Raw genomic sequence first — 17,649 nt, 5'->3', positions numbered from 1 at the left:
TCCTGCTAACGTGCTTTATTTTTGCTCTGCTCAGACCCACACCACTCAACCAGCTGCTGTGGCGTTCCGTGTCTCCAGCTCTTTCACCTCCAGTTTTCCACCACCTCGTTTGGATTCCTGCAAAAAAAAACGTCTGGATATTCCACTGCCTGCCCGCCGGAGCCGACCTACTTAGTATTTTAATTTTTTCGTTACTTGATGAACTGAACTTTCATTAAAATCACTTTTTTATCTACACTCTGAGTCCGTGGTTGTTTTCTCTGTGTGCTGGGTTTAAACCATAGCCTAACAATCATATTGTTATGCCTTAAGCATTACTATGTTGAAATAGTTTGAGACGCTTTTCCTGAAGTTTAATGAGACAGACCGATCAAATAGCTATCCAAGATGCATGAAGTAGCTGAGTCTAAAGAGAGATGCTGCAGTGGCACAATGCTCCTCAAAGAATACATTTTTCTCTGAAAATTGTGACTCACATGTGATCAGAGATGAAAGTGTCTGCTCGGGTATTAAACAAGACAAGACCCACACATATTTGAAACATGGCAGGGGTTTAGTGATAAAAGTGTTTTGTTTTGGTCTTTATTCAGTCTCTTTTCCCTTTATGCTTCCATCTCATTTGACTATACCTTTTTTCTCTCTCTCTCGCTCTCTCTCTCTCTCTCTCTCTCTCTCTCTCTCTCTCATGGACCCTATTTTGCTTTCCCTCATGGTTTTTCCTTTATCTAGTCAACCTCAAAGCTCACTACCTCACAAATGCCTCTCTCTCAGTCTGCCTCTCTCAGTTCAGCTTGTTTTAGTCATTAGCTGACATGCTGATACCATCTCAGACACCTGTTCTCTCCTTCCAATGCTGCCTCTCCTCATCCTCTCTCTGCCTCTCTCTTCCTTCTCTCCTCACGCTGCCTCCTCTCCTCCTCCCTCTTATCTGTTCGACAGGTCTGGAGAGAACAAATTAGACCTGCTAAATTAAGCCACACACACCGCTTCAGTCTAGCTGAAGGGAAGCTGTGTGAGTGAGTGAAAGATGGAAAGATACAAATACACAAGGAGCACAGGAGCTCTTTGGAAAATGGGTAAAACGGATCAAATAAGATAAACCTCAGGAGCTAGCTTCTGTTTTAAATGTACAGAGGTGTAATTAATTGACCAGAGGAGGATTATAACAAGAAGTGAGGAGGGAGGGAAGACAGAGAGAAGCAGTAAGAGAGAGAGATAAGGCAATTATATTTTGAATTTTTTTTGAGTTGTCATTATGTTGGATTGAACGCGGTAGTGGCTCACTAGTATTTTATAGTTGAGGTCGTTAAAGGCTCATCTGGCTCAAACATACAGTTTATGTTATGGCTGTGTTGCCCTTACACTGTGTGCCATGTATGCTGGTTACCATAGCAACCTGGCACATATGGATTTGTTGTAGTGTAGGGCCTTTAGGTCATCTGCATTTCTGTTATAGAGACACCACTTTACTGGTGATTTTTAGCTGGTATTTGAAATTTTGTGTGACTTCAAATGCTTTGCACAGTACATTGCATGTACACCTATATACATACAAATGTTTTTGATTTTAAATCTACTTTCCTGTACCTTTTAAAATTACCTCCAACTCAACCAGCTGTAGCTTACACATTAATATGTATATATAGCACTCTGATAGCGGTCATTCTGCATTAAGAGTACTGCTGATAATACTTTGAGAACCTTAAGTTTAACTTAATATTTTTATATTGATGCTGTTACTTAAAGGCGTGACAAGTATTGTATGTGTAGCCAAGCCTGATATACAATATCTTACAGTATTCCTCTGTGATATTGTTGCTCAAAAACTAATACAAACATCAATGAGCCACACAACTGTATTGGGATGAACATGGGCACTGTTTTTTTTTAGTCAATCCCTCATACATCCCTGCTGCCACTAATACTAGCTAACATACAAAATATGTATTGATCCACCGCTAAAAATAGTCCCCAACAAATGCACAGTTTACTCCAGTTTGAATGACATTTGCTATAAACTACAATGCCCAGCTGTTAATTACCAAACCCTAAACATTTTTTAACATCTTCAGTAGAAACCAATGAGCTTTGTATTGAGCGCCACATACAGGGTAGGGACGTTAAGTAATGCCTAACAAAGGTTAAATTGGTTTTCATGGGATTTGTTGACAATAAGAAACACATAGAATAATGATAGCCTCATCCTTCAAGTAAAAAATCTCAGTGCTTCCTAGATTTTTGCTGGGAATGTGTAGAGTTTTAGGTTTTAGTACAAATTGTGATGAGAGCTAGGGTAACTGTTATCACAGGAGCTGTAATGTCAAAAATGTATGAAAGTAAAGGATCTTCTGCAAATACAGTATATATATATATATATATATATATATATATATATATATATATATATATATATATATATATATATATATCTCTGTCTTGCCCTTTACTCCATCTGTGTGAATGCCACTCTTTTCTCAGATAATAAGCAATGCCACCAGTTCAACCCTACCTGTGATGCTGTGTCTCTTCCCCTCTCTCTCCTCTGTACTCATAAATGAGGAAGCCAGGGGACATTCCAACAGCTGCTCTCTCTCTTCCCCTTTTCCTTCTGCTCATAGGTGAAGTAACATTTTCAAATCAGTCTCTCTCTTTCTTGTTCCTCTCCCTGACAGAATGACAAAGCTTATCTCCTTATCCGTTTGTTTGACAGCCTTTAAGAGAACACTTTCTTATCCTCACCCTCCCTCCTGCCCTCCTGCCCTTCTGCTCTCTTTCCCCTATCCCTCCATCTCTCTTCTACTATTGAGTGCACGTGTGAGAAAAGAACAGTTGGCCAATACATTTTGGCATTTTACTGACAGTGTTGCAAGATGCTCCCTCTCTCCCTTCCGCCTTCCTCTCCCATCTACATATCTCCTCATATCATCCCATCTCTCAGTTTTATTGTGGAGGTGTGTGTGTGTGTGTGTGTGCGTGCGTGCGTGCATGCGTGCATGCGTGTGTGTGTGTGTGCGTGTGAGTGTGTGTGAGTTTGTGAGTGTGTGTGAGAGTGTGTGAGAGTGTGTGAGAAAGTGTATTCCTCACCAGCAGTGAGTAGTAGACTTTGAATCCCGGCTTTGCAACAAAGTAATCGTCAGACTTGAAGGTGACTCTGAGCGTGTTGGTTTTGGAGTTAAGACTAGGTGGTGCCTTCTGCCCACACCAGCGACCCCAAATTATAGTGCTGGTCTCTGATTGGTCCTCCACTTCAACAAAGTCATACCTGGAGCGAGAGAGCAAGAGATATGGAGAAGAGAGGTAGATGAATGTGAAAGATGGAGGATAAAACTTGCACATAATAAAAATAGAAAAGCTGAGACTTTGAAACTTAAAAAACCATACTATATAGAGTTTCTTGTGCAATGAAAGATTATTACCCTCATTTTAGGTGTGCTTTCTTTTGGCTTTATGTATAAATTTAGGCAGTAGTTGGACATTTTGGTAAATATGTTAATACACTTTCTTGCTCAGAGGTAAATGAGATGATCCGTACCACTCTCATGTCCGTATGCTAAATATATGAAGCTGGAGCCAGTAGTAGGTTAGCTTAGCTTAGCATAAAGACTAGAAACAGAGGGAAACAGCTGGCTGTCACATTAAACAAACAAGATAGAAAATGTTAATCAGTGAGCTTTTTAGAGGTGCTGGTCAGGGGATTTTTCCATTGTTTCCAGTTTAATGCTAAGCTAAGCGGCTACTGGTTCTAGCTTCATTTTGTACGAGAGTGAATTGGATCTTCTCACAACTCTCGGCAAGAAAGCTAATAAGCCTATTTATAAGTTTTTTTCCAGATCTCAGCAACTACTTTGGTGAGTACAGTGTTATCATAAACAATAAAAATGAAATGATGATATGACCCAATTTGAAAGAAACTAATTTTCCTTAAAAGTTATGTGTACATTTAGCTCCTTAAGCCAAGTTTAGGTTGATCTTAGGGTCTTAAGATTCTTTAACCAAACCTGTGATGAGACAAATTTACAATGTATTCTCAAATCACTGGGCCACCCTTCCAAACTATAAGATAACAAGCATTTTGCTTGTTTTTGGATAACTTTACAGCAATCAATTCCCCAGTCAATTAGTGATTCAATTTATGAACCACACACACACACACACACACACACACACACACACACACACACACACACACACACACACACACACACACACACACACACACACACACGTAGCACACACACACACACACACACACACACAGATACAGATTTGAAAAACTGGGCAAAGCTCCTTCCTCCCTCTTCATACCTTTCTAAATCATTCCTTCCCCCTCTCCTCCCCTGCTGCTCCCCATTGTCTTTGTCAGCAAAGTGCTTACAAAGATGGTTGAATTGCATATGGGGATTAAAAAGTCTATTTTATCCCCTCAACCCTCAAGGACAAACTCTTATATCTTATACTTCTTGGCAATAAAACAAACTTCAACTATACATCTCTCTCAAAGTGATGCCACCCCCACACCTTCCTATATTTCTCTCACATCCTTTCAATCACAGCTTATTGTTGGTGTGCTAATATGCATACATTAACAAATAATTTTCACATATTTTACTGTTGCTGTTGTACGTCCTTTCAACTTGAGACTTATCATCCATAAACTTTTCCTTTCTTCTCTGTTACTCCAAACGGTCCTCTCCATCTTTTCCTCACTCACACTCTGGTTCTTTAATCACTGTTACTTTCATCTGGCTTCCGTCCTTTATAGCCGCTTGTAATTCATCAATACTTCCTCTTCTTTGTGCTCTGTACCTTTATCCTTCTTTTTGTCACTCAGGTATAAGCCCTCTCTCCTTTTGTCTGTTTTTTTTACTCTGCTCTAATCCTCTTTTCTGAATTCCATCACTCCACTCTCCATCTGTTTTTTTCTCCCAACCTTTTTGAATCTCATGTTTTACCTGCACACTCCATTATCAGCCTCCTCCAGGCCGAAGTGTCCGTCAAACTCCAGGTGTATGTGGCTCCCTGGTGGCGACACCAGTTTCCATGACAACAGCAGATTGCGGGGATAAGCGTTGGGGTAGCGTGGACTGGGGATGGCTCCACCCACTGACGTTACTGTGATGTTTTCTTCTTTGTGGTACAAGTCTGTAGTGAGGCGATTGCTGTCTGTTAGTGGTTACAACTAATCAGTTAGTTAGTCCAGTTGTAAATTAACACAAGCAGAGCAGCTTGTTCACAGACACCCACAATGGAAATCTACATGCATGAACAACAAATATACTTTTATGGAAGAGATAGACGCAAAAACACAAAAACATACACAGATGAACAATACAAATACAAAGGTGACATTTCTGTCTAATGATAACATGACCTCAGCAAAGGTACTTTAATTCCAGCACTTATAGGCTTTCAGCCTAATGTATAACGAAATGCCTTAACGGTGCTGATTCATTTTCTTGCCAATTATTAAATTAGAGGATGATACATGTCTCATAACTGGCCCTTCAATATTAACTTACAGTCAACTGCTGGTTAGCTTAGCTTGAATACTAAAAAATGGCTAACCTGGCTCTATCTGAAGGTTAAAAGAAATCCACCTAAAAATAGCAAATTTGTCGTTTTTTCTGCTTTGTTTTTTTATACAATTATGTTTCTTGGTTGTGGATCTGCTGAACATTGTGTTTTTGAGGATGTTTATGGATATGTTTGTGTATCTGTCCTAGTTCCAAAGTATAATTCTGACCTTTTCACACTTTTAATAATTCTTGTGTACAAGTATAAAATGAATGAAGTTCATTGCACTGCTGTGCCAAAACAGCAAAAAACTGCATCTTTACTGTACTGTGCTCTGTCTACTAGCTAGCTCACCGCTAACACATACACACACACACACATGTGCATGCACGAACACACGCACGCACTTTATTCTAAAATGAGATAACATCTACCTACCTACCTACAAAAATAAAATGTCATGGGCTCTGTGTTATTAGCTTCATTGCTTTACTCTAGTTTTTAAAGTAGTGTTATAAGTATAACTGCTCATCAGTACTGATTAACATCATAATCACACCTGAACGCCATCTGAATGTCGCATCCTGATTAGTCAACTCAATCATACTGTAAATCAAGTTTTGATCTTGCACAACATAACTTTTTCCCTCATCATTTTACTGCTGACTTCCTGAAAATTAGAAAAGTATACACACAGAAACATACAAAGTCTAAGGTCAGGCTGTGTGCTGAAGTAGGCTGACAGGGCTGTAATTTCTGAGCGGTGTGTGGTTTTTGTGAGAGAGAAAGCTGAATGCATAATCAAGCCACTGCAGCCTGCACTCCTGGGAGATGATAATGAAGCTTTGGCCCTTTCCTCCACCTCTTCACTGCAAACTTCCCTTAATTGTGTCCTATCCCCTCTCTCCCTTCTTCTTCTTGCTTCAGTCAGTAATTCTGTCTCATCGGTCATTCTTCAGGAGTCACACCCTTTGCTAATTCTGGCTCTAGCAATTAACACTGTGTGTGTGTGTGTGTGTGTGTGTGTGTGTGTGTGTGTGTGTGTGTGTGTGTGTGTGTGTGTGTGTGTGTGTGTGTGTGAAGCCTGACTGTGGAGGTCCATGCAGTCACAAAAGTGCTTATATGTCAGGAACATTCACCCACTAAGGTCACTGGGGAACTGTGTGTGTGTGTGTGTGTGTGTGTGTGTGTGTGTGTGTGTGTGTGTGTGTGTGTGTGTGTGTGTGTGTGTGTGTGTGTGTGTGTGTGTGTGTGTGACAGCTTGAGTGTGCCTCAGAGTATTTTCATATGTTCATGAGGAAATGTGTGTTCATGTGTATGTGATCATTATTTGTGATAAGTATGTAGTAGAGTGTCTATTTTATAGTGTACATCATTTTTCTCAAGCCAACACTGCATGTTTTTGTTCCCCACTGACATTTATGTTTGTGCATACAGGAAAATGCACAGCATTTCGAAAGCATTTATGAAGTGTTAGATCACTTTTATTCTAAGACAGATATATAGCCCTTATAGCTTTGGTAAACTGTAAGTCCATAGTTGACTTCCACACACAATACAATCTGACTCTATTTTTGTCATAAACACAAAGTGACAAATAACACCCACAGGCAGCCACTGAAATCACCTCACATTTCATATTTATACATTGTGAATTTGTGAACTATAGTACAGCTACAATATTTGTTCATGGCCCCGAGTTTTACGTATTACTGCACACTTTGGTGTGTTAAAGCTCTTGGCCTAGCACAGACCCATAGGTTGAGATAAGCCTGGTACCCCATCAAAACCACAAGCAGTAGTCATTGGAAGTGTTGTTCCCTGGGAAATACCTCTCCCTAGTTTTCCTCAACAATGCAAAGATAGTGGCTGTCAGGTAAACAAAAGTGGCACAACATCAATCATCATGTATATCAAAGAACCTTTTTGAGGCAACAGAGAAAATTAGCAATAACAGGATGCTAGTGCAAGATGAGTAAGCTAACTTCAAATTGTAAGAAAAAAAAATACATATAGAGCCCATAACATAGAGACACATAGACACACTCACCTATGCCCCTCTTACTGTATATTTAATTTCTAAAGGGAATTTGGTGTCACATCCATTCATTTGGCCTTGTTTTTTCTGAAACGTGTTGCCCTTTTCCACAATTGCTTGTGAAGTTTGCATGATAGTTAGAATGGTACTACTATTGTTGTAGAAAAAGAGTATTATCCGAGCGCAGCAGAGGGACAAGAGCTTTAGAGATTGTTTCAAAGGCTGATTCAAACTGCTTTATAGCTCTATAGCTGATCCTAACCTCTGACCTATCTGGACTAAAGAGAGTATATAACTTTCTGTAACTAGCTTTCTAATATGGCTGATCGATACGGGAAACTAATCTAATTGTGATTTTTTTTTATCAATATTGTGATTCAGTACGCAAGTTCCTTATTTTCTGTATTATTCACTGTACACCAGCTATCACTCTATAGTATGACCAACACAACTTGGATACAGCCAACATATAAACTGCACTTTCATGTATGCAAGGCCTACGTGTTGAGATGAAAAACCTTCAATCACAGTAGAATATTATTACTTGTTACTTTGAGCCTTGTTAACATATAATATGCTCATCATGATTTAACTTAATATTAGTGCTGTCAAACGATTAAAACATTTAATCGCGATTAATCACATTAATTTCATATTTAACTCGCAATTAATCGCACATTTTTATCTATTCTAAATGTCCCTAGATTTCTTTTTGTCCAATTATTTTTTCTCATTTTAATGCTCTTATCAACATGGAAAAGTGGATCGGCTTGCTTTGTGCTTTTGTCGCCTGGCTTTGACGAGGGGGCGGAGAATTGGCATCAGCTGTGTGCTTGGCCATCAAGTGGTATTTCAGACTGGACGTGCTGCGATGATAGCTCAGTTCACAACCACAAAACACACAGATCACTTCGGTCTTGTCAATGGAACCATTTGGCAACTTTTTAAAAGTAAACTTTCCATTCAGAATCTTATTGGCATCCATTTCTGCGTCTCGCGCTCGCCATCCACTCAAAACATAACGTTAGCCTACTACTCTTTGGCCGGCTCGCAAGCCCAAACAAGTGTTGTTTTGTTTCGGTCTAGCTAGATCCGGTGTGGTGTTGTAGTTTTTCTAACGTTACTAGTTGTTGCAACAGCATGTGAAAAAAACTACAAAGTTTGCTATGTCAAAAAGAACGTTAATCTCGTGATAAAAAAATTGACGCCATTAAAATGGGTTTGCGTTAACGCCGTTAATAACGCGTTTAACTGACAGCACTACTTAATATATAAATAAAATCTGAAAAAACAACAGCAAAGCAATGCAGAACAACAGGACATTAATACATGAAATATAAATATGAATATTACTGATCTCCAGTCAGTTACAAATCACACAAACTAAAGTGGACACTAACTATGGCTCTGCCAATTTAAAAATATTCAGATAACTCAAAGCCTTATTGTAGTCAGTTTCTCTTTTTTTCTCTCTCTCTCTCTCTCTCTCTCTCTCTCTCTCTCTCTCTCTCTCTCTCTCTCTCGCTCTCGCTTTTGACCACACATTCGCTATGCTACTCTCACAACAATGTAACATGTAAACATGTGGATTGCACTTAAACCCGACTTTGGCCAATTTCACACAGTACTGTGAGCATTAAAGCTTGTGTCTAGGTTTACAAGTTGTTTTCTTCATCTACTCTCACTCACATAGGTTACATGGAGCGTAAGGCGACGTACGTGTGTGTGCGCATGAAGCCCACAAGGTCAGGTGTTCCGACTTTCTGGTTGTTGTGTTTTTAGCCCGGAAATACTAGGACAGTGAGACATTTTTGTTTTTTGTTTAGCTCTGTACTTCACCACGTTGGACCTGAAATGAAACTGTGACTATACTGACTTTTACCTATAATAGTGTTTGAGAGTTTTTAGATCTTTACTGTGTAAAAAGTGCAGGAATCATGGAGTTTCTTTACATACCCCGATTTTTAGCACAATACAGCAGGAAGAATGAATGCTACACTTGTTTACTGATGTGGGTGTGAACACAATCAAGTCAGCAACGTCAGGACTTTAACCTTACGGCCTCAAGTCTCGTAGTCAGTTCAGTTCAGTTCAATTCTATTTTTATAGCACGTTTAAAAACAACCATAGTTGACCAAAGTGCTTAACAAGCTCAAAAAAAACCCCAAAAGATAATATACACAAACAATACACAGTATACACAATACAAAAAAAGCAACAGTAAAAGAAAACAAAAGGCGCATCTGATTGGAAGACCTCAGTGCTATGACAGGTGTGTGGACATGTAAAAGCTCCGATAAATAAGAAGGCGACAACCCATTTAAAATCTTAAAAACAAGCAATACAATTTTAAAATCAATCCTGAAACAGACAGGAAGCCAGTGGAGCGTGGCCAAAACTGATGTAATGTGGTCGCGCTTTTTGATCCCGGACGAAGGGATGACTGATCCAATCCAACATATAAAGAGTTACAGTAGTCTAATCGAGACGTAATAAATGCATATATGACTCTTGGGCTTAACCTTAGCCAAAAGTCTTAGCTGGAAGAAACTGGTTTTAATAACAGAACTAATCTGTTTGTCAAATTTAAAAGCACTGTCAAAAATCAGATTCAGATTCAGATTCAATTTGCTGGAGTACAGGGCCAATGCAAAAAAGAAGAATGTGTCACTCTCCAAACTATATTATCGCAGAGAGGGCACGGGATGAATGAAATATATGAAATTTTGAGAGGCTGTTATTACAGGGCCTAACCATGCATGCAAAGACCTGTTCTTCCGGTAAATCGCCTCCAAATACGGTACCAAATAAAGTTTAATTTATTTTAACTGTCTTAAATGCACAAAAACACCTTTAGTTTTTACAACATCAAGCTGAGCTTACTTTAGGCATTTTCATAGCTAACTGGTGTGGTTTTTTTATGTATTTCTTAGGTATTTTATTATATAGTTGCAACTATAATAGCATTTGTATGGATTAAAAGAAACTTGTTGCAGGTGGGAATAAAAATAATTTCAGGAGTGGGATGGCGCATCTGCTCGAGCAAGTTGTAATAGTCGGAAATCCTGGGGAAGAGGCAGTTAAGGATTAAATAAGCAGTCCCATGTAACTCTTATCTTGGATAGCCACTGTTTCTAAATGTACTGCAAGTATTTTTAGTCTTCATCAGTCTATCTATTGTTGTATACATGGCTCTCTTTCAAGCCTTAGCAACATAACATTACAGCACTTAAGACTATCTAATTCTTCCCATTAAAGCCACAAAACTTGAGAATTAGAAACACTTATCTCTTTTGAACGTGACAGAAAGTTAAAGTTCTGCAATCTCAGGAAATAAGATGATGTCAGAAGTGCTAATAATATCACTGACAGTCTGACTCACACCCCTAGATTTAAACACACACACACACACACACACACACACACACACACACACACACACACACACACACACACACACACACGCACACGCAATGTCAATGACACTGGCAATTAAGCTTTCAGACTCCTGATCTGACACTTAAATAACAGTTACAAAGATGCTGCATGACTGTGTGATGTGAGTGTCTATTAAAGTGTGTTTGTGGGTGTTAGGTTGCAAGAAAACATTCTTGATTGTATGTGTATTTGCATAGATTTTGCCAGGAACTATGTGATTAAATTCTCACAAATTAAACTTGGCTCTCCCAACTCTAGTGCCAGGGTGTGATGTTCTACATGGCTCTGAAATCTATTTTTGATCCAAGTGCCAATCACACTTACCAATCTCCCAGCAACCAGTGTGCTGCATCAGAGACCAAATCATATCTCTGTGGAGCAAGCACTGAAGTCACAAGAAAAGAACTGATGATGTAGAGGAGTTATTCAACTTCATATTTCTCTCCTAATTAAAAGTGCTACAGGTGTGCAAACATTCCACTAATATTAAAGTTTTTAATCTATGTATCTGTTCTTTGCAAACCACATTTTTTTTCTTTAGTTTGCATATGATGCATTCTCACTCAAGAGACACACTCCCACAGGACATTACCTATAACAAGGCAACCCCATTTCCTATCTGCCATCCCGTCTAACATATCCAGTCTGACTTTCATCTACTCAAATTGAATTCTCATAAGCCCCAACACTAGCTAACAGGACATGCATAAGACATTCACTTTCTGCCGTGAAGAACTCCCAAGAGACATGCAATACTTCTCATTCTTGGTGGCATTCAGTTTAAAAATAGGTATTTTAAAATGTCATGGATTGGATCTTTGAGATTATGAAATTATTTTAAAACTAAGTAAATTACATACATTTTATAAAATCCAAACAATCCTAACCCTAACCCAGTCCAAAGGTAACACAATCTGACCAATCAACCAACCACTAATTAACACGTTACTTATCTCAGTTGTTTGTGTCTGTACTCTTTTTTAAATACAAGGAGCCATGTGCCGGACCATTATAATGGGGGGTAAAAATACTTTTAGGTACACAGAGCGTGCATGGACATTTCAATGACAGGACTAGGGAGTAGACAAATCAGTCATCAAAGTCTGACATGTCAAGGGAAAGACTTATTAATAAAGCAGTTGGCATGCTGGCTGCATAGTAGTTTGTATGCAGCAGTTAATTACTTCAACTTCATTCATATTGTGAGACAGTAACTGGCTCAACCACTGGGCCTGGTAATAGGGACTGAATTTTAGTGAGGACGATATAAGCCGCTTTGGCATGAATGAACCCTGGGAAGTAGCTCTACCAACATTCTATAGAAAAATCCTAAACAGTGTTTATCCTGTTTAGCATATGCTCATATGAAGCTGTTTTTACCATGGTGTTGGCCCATTCTTTTAATGCCGGGGTGTTTAGGTGTTTTCCAGTGTTTAAGTATCGTCCTGGCAGCCACTGTAATGCCAACCATGATTACAGAGAACTCTTTACTTGATATGTTGTGTAATTGACTTCTGTCACCTAATAGACAGAGTCTTGGAGATATTGGTAGGTTTTTTCTGGCCCAGTTACCTAAATATTCCAAAATGATTCTCCAGAAGGGCTGGATAGTTGGGCATTCCCAAATACAGTGTAACAGAGTGCCTACTTCTTTATGACATTTCCAACACAAATTGTTATTCATTACTCTCATTCTGTATAATCTTAAAGGTGTCCAATGATATCTGTGTATTATTTTATATTGGGTGAATTTCCCTTTTTACTCTATTATTCTTATCATTATTATTACAGACCCATTTGCTGTCATGCCTAGTTATCTGCTGAATTGTTTATTCATCTGTGTTTGGCAACAGAGTGTAAAACATTGCCCATTAGCAGCAAAACTGCTTCTGAACACTGTGTAAGCATGTGTGTCCTGCGTAATTGTGTTTAAATGTGTGTGTGTGTGTGTGTGTGTGTGTGTGTGTGTGTGTGTGTGTGTGTGTGTGTGTGTGTGTGTGTGTGTGTGTGTGTGTGTGTGTGTGTGTGTGTGTCTGTGTCTGTGTGTCTGTGCGTGTGTGTATTGGTTGTTGATGCGGGAAGCTGTACTTGCACCCTCAGAGTATTTCCACCCATGAGAAATAACCAAAGCCATTTCCATCTGGCTAAATGTAGCTCAAGGCCTCTGTGTGTGTGTGTGTGTGTGTGTGTGTGTGTGTGTGTGTGTGTGTGTGTGCGCGTGTGTGTGTGTGCGTGCGTGCGTGTGTGTACACACGTGTGTACACACATTACTATGCTGCTTATCAAAGCCTGTGCTAGCTCCACTGTTTTTTCCCACTCTCTCATGACAAATCAGCTTTAAATATTCTCCCTTGTTTCTCAGTCACGCCCACACGAGCATAGAGGCATGAAAAAGACACACACACACCCTGGAGGTGAACACTGCATGCCGAGGGGTGTCAGCTTTGGTCAGCATCGGCTCTTGCATTTCTCCTCCTCTCTCTTCTTCACTTCCCTGTTCCCTCCATCCTGCACCATCTTCTCTACCTCTGCTTCACTCTCTTTTTGACCACGACAGAAACACTGAAGCTCTAATTTTTCTTTCTTTTACACCAAATGGATACCTGATTTACATTCTCACATTTTTAAAGATTTCACACCTCAGGGACCGAGTCCTGTGACCATGGTCTGACTTGGTCCCTGAGGCGTTAAATATTAATAAATTGAAAATGGTCAAAAACAATACTGGAGCTCCCTTCCTCTTTCGCTTCCTCAGTCTGAGATTTTCCTCTTTTCTTTAAGATTATCATTTTGGTGTAGCCCAATCTTTGCAAAGAGACTGCATGTTTTTTGCAGTAAGTGTAAAAATGTAGGGAATTAGAATTCTGAAGTGGATCGATGGCATGAAGAGGAAGGCAGAATATAGAAGGGATAGACAGGAAAGACCTGTCAGTTACTGTCCAGTCTAACTTACTGAAATGATGATCAAGAAGGAAAATACATGGTTTTAAAAAAGGGTGTGTGGGCGTGTCCAGTGCATTAGGCAGGCCACATAGGCATTCATCTGAGTGTTACATATGTGCAGAGGCAGCTGGAGTGTACATATCCATGAATTATAGAGAACAGCAGGCCTATATGGACAACAACGCACCACAGTCATCATGTGCCTTCAGTTGGACACAAACGAGCTGCTCTATTACAGTAGCTTGATGGCCACTGAGTTGTGGTCAGAAAAGTGTCATAGAATAACATGGATATGGATTTCCATCTGAATTATTTTGAAAATGTGTTTAAAAAGCATAAAACAAAACAAAAATATACAGATAAAAACCAAACAAACATTCCATTTAAGTCGTTTCTTAAAATAGTGTATGTGTTTGTGTTCCAAGCAACAGAAAACGTTTTTTAAAGTTTGAAAGGTAATTTTTGCTAGAAAACAAAATCAGTAAAGGCAAAGGCAAATTTATTTATAGAGCACCTTCTCATACACAGAGGTCATTCAAAGTGCTTTACAGGCAAAAAGCAACAACAACAAATATACATATACTGAGATACATGAAAAGACAACACATTATTTAAATGTACGACAACATTTTAAACAAAAATAATTAAAAGTACCATCAGACGAGACTAATTAAAAGCCCTGGAGAAGAGAACAGTCTTTAACTTGGATTTAAAAGTGGTAACAGTTGGTGCTTGCCTCAGATCCAGCGGAAGCTGATTCCAGCAGTGGGCAACATAATGGCTAAAGGCCGTTTCACCACTCTTGGAAAGAACTTTGAAAGATCTACTTTATCATGTGGACAAATATCTTGAGTCAATTTTATTGTTCTGGGGAGAAAATTGTGTGATGTCTTTGCCGTAACTTCAAAAGCCACAGAGAAGCCAAGGCAGAATACCGTAACATCAGTTACGGTTCTTTGTCTTTGTTTCATGGCGCTTCAGAATGCTCAAATTGAGTTAAGGTACTCTGTAAATGCGATGCCCGCGCTGCACAGACACACACACACACACACACACACACACACACACATGCTTTTTAAAACATCTAAACACTCATGCTTAATTCTGACGTCTGTCTGAATCAATCATGCGACTGCCTGTGTGGTACTAGTATGAGTATGAAATACAGAAAAAATTTATTGATATATCATTTTCATATGATGTTGATACATGTGCAGCCATTTTTATCATAGTGAGTCCAATAGGATTAATATTGCTTACATTTTAAGTAAAAGTTATCATTGTTATCATAACATTGTGCTATACAATAGAAGTTAAGGTCTTTTGCCTTGGTATGACCGATTGTCATTTTGTGGGCAATGCTAAGGCAGAATACAGTAACTTCCTAAAAAGGGTCAAAGGTCAAATTTGAGTTCAAAATGTTTTTGTCGATAGATTAATACAGGTATACACTACAAAATGTGAAAATTACAATATTATACTATAACTCAATTGTCAGGACATTAAGATAACTTTAAAGTCATTTTTCTCAGTTTCACACTGGCGAGTTAAGGTCTTTTGCCTTTGTAGGGCAGAATATATTTAGGGCCCTGACCATTGAAAGACGTATAGGCAATTAGATGGGATTATATAGTAGATTATATAATCTACTATTATATCTTTTATAATTTGGTGGACTAAAAATTGTACTAACCAAAAAAAAGTAATGTAAGTTTTATTTATTTGTCTCCTGTAATAGCATTCTCCACAGCGGGTGGGAATTTTTGGTTCCAACTGAATATCTGCGGGGGTGTGTGTGTGTGTGTGTGTGTGTGTGTGTGTGTGTGTGTGTGTGTGTGTGGGGGGTAGCTTTGTCCCATCTATGATTTGAGCGCTCCCAATGTGACTCTGTATGTTTCTGATTCCAATCACTGGGTAACATACGGAGTGTTAAGGTAACAGAACTACCCATTATTGTGAGTTTTATTTTTCTTTATTTCTAAGTGCTGTCACCACAAATAGACCCATGAAAAATAGGTAATGTTAGCCAGCCTCTGTCTTTTGTATAATGTAAACATTATCAAAAAAGTAATGTCTTGTGGTAAGCAATGCCTACAATAGCAAACTAGACTAAATAGCATCCACTTTCAAAGAACACAAACCTAACCAACAAAAAACAAATGGTTTAATGGTGTTTAATGTGTGTGTTTAATGAGTTGCTAATGGTACATAACAAACAGTGCCTGTTGGAAAAGGGGAAAAATTGTAACGCCATTGTTATGCAGGGCTGTGGCATGCTTCAGTCGGCAGAAGTTGAAGGCACATCTCCAGCAATGTGAGTGGTTAACTTTTTAGTCAACCGCTGTCATGCAAAACGCCTACCCAGAAGCCTGAATCTAAGAAGCGTTTTCCACTATGTCCAAAAAAACTTATAAAATACATAAAATGTAAAAATATGCACAATAGCTGCAGTATCATCATAATTTAGATTTACAGAGAATTACAATTTTAGTTTGACTTTAAAATGTGTTCATTTATAACTTTTTTAATCCACTTCCAATTACCTAACTTGTCTAACTGTAATATGTTAAGGTTTGGCTTGAAACATCTGCTAAGAAATATCTTGGTTGCCAGGCAACATTATCACATAAAACATAACTTTCTGAGCTTTTGGCTGACTTCGGTGACAAGACTGAATAAATATTGATGACTCACACTTGTGACTGAAATCCTCCACAAACACCTTCAACCCCCCCCACCCCCTCCCCCTCTCTCTTTTTTGCAGCAAACCTACAGTACATATTAGGCAGCCACTCATTTCTCCCTCCCTCTCTCTCTCTTTCTCTGCTTTTGGATCTCTTTCCTTTACTCCTCAATTTCAGTGTGGGAGCCTCAGCATGTGACCACGTGCATTAGAAAGTGTGTGTGTGTGTGTGTGTGTGTGTGTGTGTGTGTGTGTGTGTGTGTGTGTGTGTGTGTGTGTGTGTGTGCTATGTGGGTATTTGGTTGGGTATTTGGGTGAGCATGTACCTCTGTTTAAGGATTTTGAAGACTTTGTGTGAATGCATTTGTGTGTGTGTTCCTTTTGATGCCGGTACAAAGGAATATCCTATGTCACGGACAGAGGAGGTTAGACAAACAGCCACAGACATGACCAAAACACTGTCTACTGAGCGTACTTTACTCAGTCTCTTAGACTGACTACACACAATTCAGTGTGAACAAGTAGAGGGGGAACAGAAAGACAGATAGACAAAAATACAGAGGACAAAATGAAGGTAAAGAAAGGTTATAAATCAAGAATAAAACAGCATGGACAAGGGCAGATGAGAGAAAAACGGGGAGTGATTGAGTGAGGTAGAGAAGGACAGAGAAGAGAAAAGAAGGGAGTGAAAGGGAAACGGGGAGATAAAATAAATGTCAAAACAGAGCAGATAAAGAAAGAGGGAGAATAGGCAGTGGAAAGACAGAGGGGGGAACACTGCCACAGCTACTGTACTGTGAAAAGAACAAGGAAAGTCCACAAAGCCCCAGGGCTGCACCACAGTGCATATCTGAGTTGCACTCATAAATAGTCCACGGTAATTGCTTTGTGTGCATCTGTGAAGTTACTGTATGTGCATGTTTGTGTCTGTGTGTCATTTGCTTTGTTGTGACGTGTGCCCTTTCTGGTCTACATATCCCTGCCTCTGCCCCCCTCAAATTGATGAATTTCACCATGAAAATTCACCGATAGA

At 39.1% G+C, this 17,649-nt stretch overlaps 1 protein-coding gene across 2 annotated transcripts in view; it reads right to left on the bottom strand.

Annotated features, from left to right (window-relative positions):
• The window catches only part of pdgfd (platelet derived growth factor d), a 79,193-nt gene that overhangs the window by 39,792 nt on the left and 21,752 nt on the right, over positions 1-17,649 (bottom strand). For both annotated transcript variants that reach the window (XM_078246344.1, XM_078246346.1), the window contains exons 2-3: positions 4,953-5,142; positions 3,085-3,262 (exon numbers count right to left, since the gene is read on the bottom strand). In XM_078246344.1, the coding sequence (XP_078102470.1) occupies positions 3,085-3,262; positions 4,953-5,142 (368 nt within the window). The remainder of the gene's footprint in view (positions 1-3,084; positions 3,263-4,952; positions 5,143-17,649) is intronic.

This window comes from Sander vitreus, chromosome 3 (genome assembly GCF_031162955.1).
Source record: "Sander vitreus isolate 19-12246 chromosome 3, sanVit1, whole genome shotgun sequence".
Classification (NCBI taxonomy): Eukaryota; Metazoa; Chordata; class Actinopteri; order Perciformes; family Percidae; genus Sander; species Sander vitreus.
The sequence above is the reverse complement of the archived record's forward strand: the minus strand, read 5'-3'. Positions and strand labels throughout refer to the sequence as shown.